The sequence below is a fragment of the Chaetura pelagica genome, unplaced genomic scaffold, assembly GCF_000747805.2.
Source record: "Chaetura pelagica isolate M959 unplaced genomic scaffold, ChaPel_1.0 scaffold436, whole genome shotgun sequence".
In the NCBI taxonomy this organism is placed as follows: domain Eukaryota; kingdom Metazoa; phylum Chordata; class Aves; order Apodiformes; family Apodidae; genus Chaetura; species Chaetura pelagica.
In genome coordinates, this window is record NW_009953651.1 from 4,284,854 (window position 1) to 4,295,423 (window position 10,570).

At 58.2% G+C, this 10,570-nt stretch overlaps 1 protein-coding gene across 1 annotated transcript; it reads right to left on the reverse strand.

Moving 5' to 3' along the window:
• Nucleotides 1-6,939: 6,939 nt before the first annotated feature.
• SFXN3 (sideroflexin 3) lies at nt 6,940-10,380 on the reverse strand. The gene is made up of 10 exons (XM_010000085.1): nt 10,217-10,380; nt 9,816-9,986; nt 9,563-9,661; nt 9,212-9,287; nt 8,678-8,763; nt 8,180-8,307; nt 8,013-8,062; nt 7,826-7,875; nt 7,343-7,390; nt 6,940-7,036 (listed from the first exon to the last, which is right to left on the reverse strand). The coding sequence occupies exons 1-10, from the start codon at nt 10,378-10,380 to the stop codon at nt 6,940-6,942; spliced, it is 969 nt and encodes a 322-aa protein (XP_009998387.1).
• Nucleotides 10,381-10,570: the final 190 nt, after the last annotated feature.

The window sequence follows — 10,570 nt, forward strand, 5'->3', positions numbered from 1 at the left end:
GCGCCCTCGGCCCATCCCTGGACCGAAACCCGGGCTGGTCGGCACCCCTCCCCTGCCGGGGTCCCTCCACCGGCTCCGGGGCTCTGCCACTCCGGTCCCCCGACACCACCACGTCCCCGCGGGCCCCCACACCCGGGGTCCCCCCCCCAGCAGTGTGTCAGGACCTGGGCTGATGATCCGGGGTAGGAGAGTACCGGGATGGGGGGCTGAGACCAACTTAACAAGGGTCCGTGAAAAAGCCAGGGATGGACATGGCCGAGGAACGGGGCAAAAGCATCCGTACACCTGTAATCCGGGTGGGAAACACAGGCTGAAACACTGAGAAGTTGCTGTAATTAAACGGGGGGTTAATTCCTGGGGAATGTTGGTGCTCACCCCACCCGGGAGCCAGGTACAGAGCGGGTATTGGGCGCATGCAATGGCATTCCCATGGCTGGGGCGGGGGAGCGCTGGGGCTGCCACACACCACGGCAGCGGCAAAACGGGGATCCAGAGCCCCCGACAAGCTGCCTCCCCGCTCCCTGCCTCAGCTCCTCCAGCTCCAAGGAGCGAGGGACCCAGCATGCCTTTACAGCACAAGCACACTATGCATTTGCAACTTGCTCCCACTGCTGTACTGAGGGAATCCCACAGCCTGTGCCTCTCCTCCAAGAGAGGAATTCGTAGGATTTGTTTCCTCGGTGAAGCTCAGGAGAAGCAAAGCTGTTGCAGGATCCCTTGGAGGATCTGGTTTCCTTCACCACGCTGCAAAAATCTGCTTTTGCTTTCCAACACCCTCCTGTAAATTCGTTCCGGGCTCCAGGGCTTTTGCTCAGTCACGTTGCAAATCCAGCCACAGCAAACAGTGGAAAATGCGCCAAGCATCAGCCCCTCTAAATGGGCCTTTGCCGGCCAAACCCCCCTCCACTCCATCCCCACACCGCAGAGGGGGGTTTCCTGCCAGCTCTGCCTCCAGCCTTGCCTGCCGCTCCCCCTCCGCGGCCCCCAGCCCCTTGGCTCAGGGCTGCCTCCCTCCCCGGCTCCCCTCCCTGGCCCATCCAGCACAGTCCCAGCGTGCCACAGGTTTTCAGGCCCCGCATCTACGAGTCACTGAGCAGCTGGGGCTGCAGCTGCTCTGAGGGCAGAGGAAAGAGCTGAGGGGCTGGGGGGTGGTGAGGTTTCCCTACCTGCATCCCCCAGAGCCGGTTCAGAGACTGAGCAGGGAAAGGATAGGCTGTAGGTGACCCAGACAAGGCAGTATCATCTGCACATTCAGGCATCCCTGTAGCAAGCACACCCTTCCCTGCCTTGCACAGGGGGCAAAGCAGTGGGGTGAGCCTGGTCCTAGATGCCACCTTCAGCCCACACAGCTCCCAGCCAGCACAGGAAGAGAGCCAGTGCTTAAATACCAGGCACCACCAAAAAGTGGGTCCAGCAATGGTCCCTGGTTATTCACTTCCCTTGCCCTTAGCAGGGGTGGACAGGCCCATATGCTGCTGTCCTTCTCCATATGCAGGAACCCCAGCCTGGCTCCTTCTCCCATGTGCCATGGCCCAGGCACCTGATGTATCCCTGTTCCTGTGGGATTACTATGGCCTCTGGGTGGCTGGATTCATCTGAGCATCACTGCAGCATCTGCCACTTGCAAGGCAGGGAGAGGCCATGGTGCTTTAATGATGCTGGCTCAGCTCTCCTTGTCCTGGACCTGGGCTGATCTCCTGGACCACTCCACAGGGAGCTGGGGCTTCCAGCAGTTGAGGCCAAGGAAAAAACCCACCCTGGAAAAAAAGCCCTGGGCCAAGTGACTCAATGCATGTCAAGTCAGGGAGGGTTGGTGAGCTGCATTGGTGATGGTGGAGTCAGGAATGGGGGTTATGCCATGACAGAAGCAAACATCACCAGGAGATGCTGGGACAGGGGTACTGCTGGCACACTGCTTTGAGTTAATAATAAACCAAATCTTCCTTGTTTCAGTTCAAACCTGCAGCTCCTCTCCTTTTCTTGCTGTGCTGAGCAGCCTACAAAAGCTGTGACCCGGCCAGCCCACCCCAAGGCTATGCGGCTCAGTGGGTCCCACCCACATCCTGGGGGTCCACTGTAGGGACGAGGGATGGGCAGCAGGCAGGACCCCACGTGCCAGGCAAGACCCACACTGGGAGGCAGCCGGGAGCTCAGATTTCTCTAGGCTTTTCCAGAACAAATTCCTCCCGAGAACAAACCCGTCAGCAAATTCTTCGGGAATCGGCTGCAGCTGTGAGCGGTAGGGGGGGTGGGGGGGGCTCAGTGGGCTCGGTGGGGCTGGATGCAGCTCAGCTGCTTTCGGGCAGGAATCCCTCTGCTTTCACTGGGGTTTTTCCACCAGCCCCATCCCGACTTGCTAGTCGTATAACTATGGGCCAGGAAACAAATGGGAGGCGGGGGCTGCATTCCGATGACGCCCCCCCTTCTGCCCACCTTCCCCCCCCCGGCTGACACAGCCACGCCAACTTTGACACCTCGGGGCCGGTTCGGTTCCCACGGCAGCGCGACATGCCAGGCTCCCTTCTTACCTCTGACCCCGCAGCAAACAGGAGCACCCCCTAAACGTCCCTACCCCCCTCACCCCTCACCTCCTGCCCCCCCCAGCCCCGGCGAAGGGGCCGAGCCGGCAGAGCGGTGCAGGCAGCAGCTGGGGGGTCTCTGCTGCCACCTCCAGGGCATCGCTGGCCACGTCCCGTCCCCTTGCCGTGACACTGTTGTCGCTATACCTGGGGCTTACAGATCCTGGAGCAGTGCGGGGCCACCTCAGCTCCCTCCCCGTCTCGCTGCACCCGAAAACAATCCCCCCACCCAACAGCCCACTCTGGGGACCCCCAAAAAAGTTTCATGTCGTGAGGGGTTTGGGGACCTTCCTGGGGTGTGGGACCCCTCTGCTCAGCCTGCCCTGGGCACGTGAGGCTGCATAACACCCCCCGACCAGTGCTCTGGAGGGTGCTGCCAGCTCTGTAGCACCGTACCCTATGCCCGCTGTCCCCCTCGGCCACCACCTCTCCCCACAGCCTCCAGCAGCGCCAGCGGGGCTGGGATACAGCCAGGAAAGGTGACCCACCGCCAGTGTCCCGGCACCCGCTGCCACCGGGGACGGGCACTGGGGAGGGGGGAGCCTGCCCGCCCCCCTACAAGAGGCTGCCCATTTCCAGGCGTCATTAAAGAGCAATTAGCTGGAAATTAAGCTGAGAACAAGTATTGATTAGCTCATTAAGGCTGGGGGAGCCGGCTGTGGCGGTAGGGATTGCTGCCGCTCACCCTCATTATGGGCAAGGTTAAAGCTTGCGGTCGGGCAGCTCATTAAAAATGCCAGGGGCCAATCGATGTCCCCTGCTCAGCACCCCTAGGGACATCCCACCACTGCCTTTTGGGGGACTGGCCCGTGACCTCTGGGATGAGCCAGCTCGGGAAGGGACCAAGTATCCTTACTCCCTACATTCACTGCTTCGTCCTGGACTCCCCTGCAGAAGCTGCAGTGTCGCTTGCAGGTTGTCAAACCCCCAGAACTATCAGCCAGAGGGTGATCTTTCTCTCACCCCCAAACAGGAGACCCTTGGGGACAACCAAAGGAGGTCTCATTGGTGGGACGATAGCGTTTGGAGATGTGTGAACAGGCTTTGTGCAGCCAAGTGCTGCTGTGCCACCCTGCCCTGCACCCTGGCACCACTGTTCCAGGGGCTCTTTGGGTCAGCCCAGACCCTTCCTGGCCGTCCAGCGAGACCCAGCCACTCTGAGCTTCGGCGTTTCCAGTCCTCTGCCCCTTCTGGTGTCCCTCCCATCCTCATCCCTGCCTCTCAGGGCCACCAGAAGCTCGGTGTCGGCTCCCAGCCAGTGCACACATGGAAGGTGTTCCTGCACCGGCTGGTGGTGCAGGGGGTGGGGAAGATGTCATCATTATTTTTGTTTTCGTTGCACTGCCCTGGAAATATATTGTATTCTCAGCTAATCCCGTTCAATTACACCACAATAAAACACATAATAAAAACGTAATTCATTTTTCCCGAGTGCTCCATCTCCCTGTGTCTTGGCAAGCTATTAAAAATTTGTCTTCATTTTTCTGGCAAGAGCCTTGTACCTTTTCATCTTTAATTTATGAGAGCAGAATAGCTACCGACAAGCCCTTATTGCACGGCGAGGGGCTGCATTATTTATAAGCCGCCAATGGCTGGCTCAGGGGAGATATTTGCAATATGCCTGGGCTGGCAGAAGGAGGGGGACAGATCCCTGACACGCCTGTCCCAATCCACTCCCCCACCCTGCCTGGGTGCTGGGGGCAGGTGTCCTCCAGACTGCCTCCCAGGAGGGATACACACCCTGCCCAGGCTCTGCCAGTCCCTGCCTGCTGGGAAAGCTACAGCACAGGGTGATTCTGGGCTACCTGACCCTTATCTCACCAGCTGCTGCACCTGCTCATCATTGGCTTTGCAGTGACTCACTCCTCCACCCCAGCTCTGTGAAGGGGCTCTGCAGAGCATGGTTGCCTCCAGCCCTCCTCTCCTTGCGTGGGCATTTTCCCCTGTACTTGGCACTAGTGAGGCTGCACCTCTAATACTGTGTTCAGTTTTGGGCCCTTCAGTACAAGTAAGACATCAAGGTTCTGAAGCATGTCCAGAGAATGGCAACAAAACTGGTGAAGGGCCCAGAGCACAAGTCTTACAAGGAGCAGTTAAGGAACTGGGGTTATTTAGTCCAGAGAAAAGGAGGCTGAGGAGATACCTTATCACTCTCTACAACTACCTGAAAGGAGGTCATAGCGAGGTGGGGGTTGGTCTCTTCTCCCATGTAACAAGTGATAGAACCAGAGGAAATGGCCTCAAGTTGTGCACAGGGAGGTTTAGATTGGATAGTAGGAGAAACTCCTTCACAGAAAGGATTGTCAGGCATTGGAACAAGCTGCCCAGGGTGTAGTCACCATCCCAGGAGGTATTTAAAAGACAATTAGATGTGATGCTTAGGGACACGGTTTAGTGGTGGATTTGGCAGTGCTGGGTTAACAGTTGAACTTGATGATCTTAAACAAAACGATTTAATGATTCTATGATTCTCTGACATCCATCGCTCCGACTGCCCTGGCCTGTGGGTGACACAGCTGCTTCCTGCAGGCTTGTCAGGGTCCTGCGACAGCAGCGATTGCTCTCCCACAGGCGTGCATGGAAAGCAGGATAAAAATATCCTTGCTTAGAGGGGCGGGCACAGGCCTGGGGCTCAGGATTGAAGCAGAGCGTCCTGTGAGCAGGCTGCAAGAAAGGGTGGGACCATGGGCAGAGCCAGGGGCATGCTCTCGTCTCTCCAAATCAGCCTCACGCAGCGGCGAGATGCAAAGCCCTCAGTGCTAAAAAAAGCCCTCCCGACAGCTGGATGAGCTTAACCACATGCAGAGCCAGCTGACTCTGCTGCAAAGGCAGTGGGCTGGGAAATGGGAGGAGAGCCCAGCCCCAGGGGGCACAGGGGCACCCCAATAGCTGACCTGCCCATCCTTCCTGCTCCCATCCTCATCCCAATACCAGTCCCTTTCCACTGTATAAGGATTGGCAAGCCATGTGCTTCTCTTTGCTTTTGGTTTTGTATAAACAACCTGCCTTTATGTGGATTTGGCAGTGCTGGGTTAACAGTTGAACTTGATGATCTTAAACAAAACGATTTAATGATTCTATGATTCTCTGACATCCATCGCTCCGACTGCCCTGGCCTGTGGGTGACACAGCTGCTTCCTGCAGGCTTGTCAGGGTCCTGCGACAGCAGCGATTGCTCTCCCACAGGCGTGCATGGAAAGCAGGATAAAAATATCCTTGCTTAGAGGGGCGGGCACAGGCCTGGGGCTCAGGATTGAAGCAGAGCGTCCTGTGAGCAGGCTGCAAGAAAGGGTGGGACCATGGGCAGAGCCAGGGGCATGCTCTCGTCTCTCCAAATCAGCCTCACGCAGCGGCGAGATGCAAAGCCCTCAGTGCTAAAAAAAGCCCTCCCGACAGCTGGATGAGCTTAACCACATGCAGAGCCAGCTGACTCTGCTGCAAAGGCAGTGGGCTGGGAAATGGGAGGAGAGCCCAGCCCCAGGGGGCACAGGGGCACCCCAATAGCTGACCTGCCCATCCTTCCTGCTCCCATCCTCATCCCAATACCAGTCCCTTTCCACTGTATAAGGATTGGCAAGCCATGTGCTTCTCTTTGCTTTTGGTTTTGTATAAACAACCTGCCTTTATTATTTGGTATATATAGGTACATTATACATATATCAAAAATAACTAGAGGAAACCACAGTGCACTTAAAGCTATTTGAGAAGGTCCACCTGAAAGCAAGTGCTCCAGGAGGGGGTAGAATGACTGCTCAGGGGGAGCCCAGCACTGAACAGAGATGGCATGAAAATGAGAACAGGAACTCTCTGCTGGGATTAAAATGCAACATTTGCTCTGGGGATAGAAAGAGCAGAAAGCCAGATTAAATCCCTGGAGTGGCTCAGAAGAGAGCAGAGAGCACACGCCTGGGCTGGGAAAGCCCCCATCCCTGCATCCAAGCCACTGTCTGTACTTGAAATCACTCACTCACGTTGATTTGGGGTATGGGAAGTTGTCCTCTCAGAAAGCTGTTCTGCCACCCCTAGGCCCCAGCTGCTGAACTGCTGGGGAACATGTGGGATGCCTGCAAGAGGTTCAACCCTCAAGAGCCGTGATTGTCTTCAGTCCCCTAAAGCTGGGAGCATGGTTTTCTTCACCACCACACATCCCCATTCACAAAGTCCCTGGCGTCAGGATCAGCCTTTGGGGCAGTGCTGTGTGGCTGTGGGCATCCCGGGAAGCAGGGTTGAGCACCTGGGTCCTAGAGACATGGCCAAGGGAAAGCAGCAGCAGCTCCAAAGGGCTCTGAGGGGTGAAGCTCAGCAATGTGCTGGCCCAGCAGCTCCACAGCACACGTTTTAACTGCCCCAGGACACCCATTCAGAGCCCTTTGTTGAAGTAGACGGTCTCCAGCCGTGGGTCTTTCTCCCAGATCCGAGCTTGAACTTCAGGCTCCAGGCGGCTCACGGGCATTGAGCTGCAAGGGGACATGGATGCAGGTCATGGAGCAGGAATACCAGCTGGGAGCCCTGATTGGGATTCCACCAGCTGTCACCCCTTGCCCACCTGCGCCCAGATCTTTGGCCCAACACAGACCTTTGGGTCTGCACTACTGTGTGTGCACAGCAACATGTGTGTGTGCACACGGTTTCAAGACTCTGACCCCTGGAAGGAGCAAAAGCATCTCTTGGGGAGCAGAGAGCACATGGAGCACACACCCCCTGCCTGCACCCCATGCCCTTCCCCACGGGGCTGCACAGATGGGCAAGGTGCCCATCCTTACCTCTTCTGCGGGAAGAGTGCGCAGCACAGCGGAGTCGCGAACACCAAACTGCAAGAAGACACGGAGAAGATGGGCTGCATAAATCACCTGCTTCATCTACTGCCTGACCCCAGCCTCATGCTGGTTTCAGCCAGGAAAGGGGTAAGGAGATGCCCTCTCCAAGCTCCAGACTCTGCATTTGGCTCCTGAAGTGGGGTAAAGCCTGTCCCCATCAGTGTGGGGCAACAGTAATGTTAAGCAGGAGCCCTTTGCAGGCTTGAGAGACATTAAGATGGAGTAAAACAGCTTCTGGCCCCAGGACCTCGTCTCCCATCCCATATGCCTGGAGAGGCACCAGCCTGGCCAACCTCTGGCCTCCCCCTGAGGACCTCTGGGGCAGCTCTTGCCTCCCCTGCCAAGCAGACCACCCAGCAGCACTGCCCTCCATACTGGGGCTCAGTCTGTGCCTGGTGCAGCGATGTCCATCAGCAGAGGGTGACTTACCAGAGACCCACCAGGCCGACCTGCAGGGGAGCATTCAGGTACGGGTACCGCTGTGGGGACAAGGAGACTGCATGTCAGTGGGGTGGATGGGGTGGGAAGTTTTCTGTTCCCCAACAAGGTGCCAGCTCTATGACAAGCTGGGGGAGGTGACCCTCTGCCCACCCTTCCATCCCAGGGCCACGAGTACCTTCAGGAAAGCTCTCTTCTCCAGCACATTCATGATCACTGGTGGGATGGCTAGGGCAGAGGAGAAGGAGGTGAACTCCCAGTGTTCAGAGCCCCGTCAGCCATGGGACCTAGGCTGCCAGGGAGCAGCTGCAGCCCCCAGACATGGGTGGAGAAGGGGACACTCACCCATGGCCGGGGCTGCCATGCCGATGCGGGACACCACCACCTGGAAAATGGCCTTCTGGGCTGCAGCTGTGGACTCACCCAGGCGGTTCCCATTCTCATCCGTGACAGGGATCCCCAGCTTGAGCTCTCTGCAGGGAGAATGGGAGTGAGGGGGCCTCATAGCGCATGGATCAGGGGGATCAAGTGACAAGGGAGGGACACAGCACAGAAGCACATCTCCAAGGGCAGCTGGCATCCTCCTGCATTCCTTACCCACTGCCTGTGTAGTAAGTCCAGGGGGTCTCAACTGGGCCCGCATTTCACAGCCCACTCAAACAATAACCCCGTGGGATGCAAGCAGGTGCTTGTATCTTCAAACCAACCCCCCAGGGTAAGGGATGCCAGCAGAGTCAGGAAGAAAGCTCCCTACAAGTTCAGGACACTGATCCCTGTGTCCCCCACCAGTGCCTGGTGAACCCCAAAACAAGCCCAAGCCCCCCATCCCAGCCCAGGGCTCACCTCTGCCTCATCAGCGGAATGTTGATGCAGTTGGCAGCAGCCACAGCTGCAAAAGGCACGTACCGGCCGATGATGGCTGGCAGGTGCTGGGTGGGCAAGCAGGAAGCACGTCACACAGAAGCTCTGGAGGCAGAGCCGGCTGTCCCCAGGTCTGCCACTGTCCCCCTGTCTGCCACTGTCCCCCTGCAAGGCCATATACCCACCAGGGAAAACCATTCCCTCCTTTCCCTGCAACTCCCAGCCAGGGAAACCTGCACAGCCCAGGGGATCTGGGTGGTCCCACATCCCTTCCCAGCCCCAGAAGAAGGCTGAGGGGTGAAAGAAACCTGGAGAGAACCAGCTGTGGAATGGAGCGGGGCTGGAAGGACAGGCTATCACTGGGGAGAGAGGCTGCCTTGAGCGGGTACCCCAGGAAACCCCTTTCCTCCATTTTCTCCCCTGCCCCAGGTGATGGGATGAATCCCTTGCTCACCTCAGAGACCCCATGGGGAGGACCCAGGTGCTCTGGCTAGTGATGGCCAAGGGCCACCTTACCTTGGTGAGAGACTTGAGCCCCAGTGCTGTGACAACTGCCCCTGTGGTCGCACTCACGTAAGCTGTCCCCAGCTGGCTGCAAGAGCAAGAGGTGACACAAATAAACCAGGGTTCTCTCCATCCCACCACCTCCCCAAAGAAGAGGACAGCACACCCTTCAATAGGACCTAGATTCCTCTCCCAGCTCTACCACTAACTCTGACAGCCCATCAAGTGGTGCCCATCTCTGGCTGTGCCAGGTCCCTGCTGTCCCATCTCACAGCCCCACCCCTGTTCAAGAAGCTATTGCTATTTAAGTCACTCTCCTGGCATTTTGGAATGCCCCAAAGACCTAGTCAGAAGGAAGCTTACCTGGGGGTGATGGGCGCGTCCCCGCTACGGTTGGTGTAGTTAACAACAGCATTGAAAGACTGGTTGACCCACTGCCAGAACAGCACAGCCGGAGTGGTCCTACCAGAGAGAGGATGGTGCTGCTGGCACTGGGGATGCCGCCCGTGTTCCTACAGCACGGGTGCATTGCGAGGTAGGGGATATAGGTCCCCTCCTCATCACAGGGTCAGGAGGGTGCCCAGGGAGTGGTTCCCAGGAGGAGGGGCTCATGTACCTGTAGAAGGTCAACATGCAACCGGTGATGGTCATGTTCATGGGGACCTGGGCAGACATGCGTCCCACAAGGAGCATCTTCTCACCCGTGTCGGGGTGGAAAGCCGAGTCATAGATGTACTTTGCCCGCCAGAGCTGGTCTTCCGTCAGCCCTGGGGGTACCTTGCCCGCCCTGCCGGAGAAGGGTAGCACCTGTTGGGAGACCCTCTGCCAGTACCCGTGCCCCACCTGGTCCCCCACCCCATGTGGGGCAGCTAGGAGGTGCCTTAGGGACTAGCCTGGCAAACTGGGGAACTGGCTTTGGCCAAGAGGGGCCAGGACTGCTCCCGATCTCAGACCTGGGGATAGCCTGGGAGCGACCTCCTGCCTGGGAGAACGGGGATACACCCCTGCCCTGGGTACCTGTAGTCCTCCACCACCTGGCGGGCCTCCTCCAGCGTGGCCCCCGAGAGCAGCAGGTTTCTGGGGTCCGTCACCATGAAGAAGTGCTTGGCCCGGCCCTGGAAGGTGCTCTGGTCCCAGCGGGGCTCCCGGATGTTGATGGTGGCAGGCAGGGTCGGTGCCATCTTCTGGGGGTAGGGGCAGTTCAGCGGGATGTATCTGTATCCCCCCCGCCCCATCCTAACTGGGGCAGCTCTGGAGCTCCCCCAGCTTGGGGGGTACACGGGGAGGGGCGCGGTGGGGTGACGCCATCACCGCACCCCCTCCCCGCGCCATCTGTCAGCGGGGGGCCCCCCCGCCCGCCCGGGACCACCC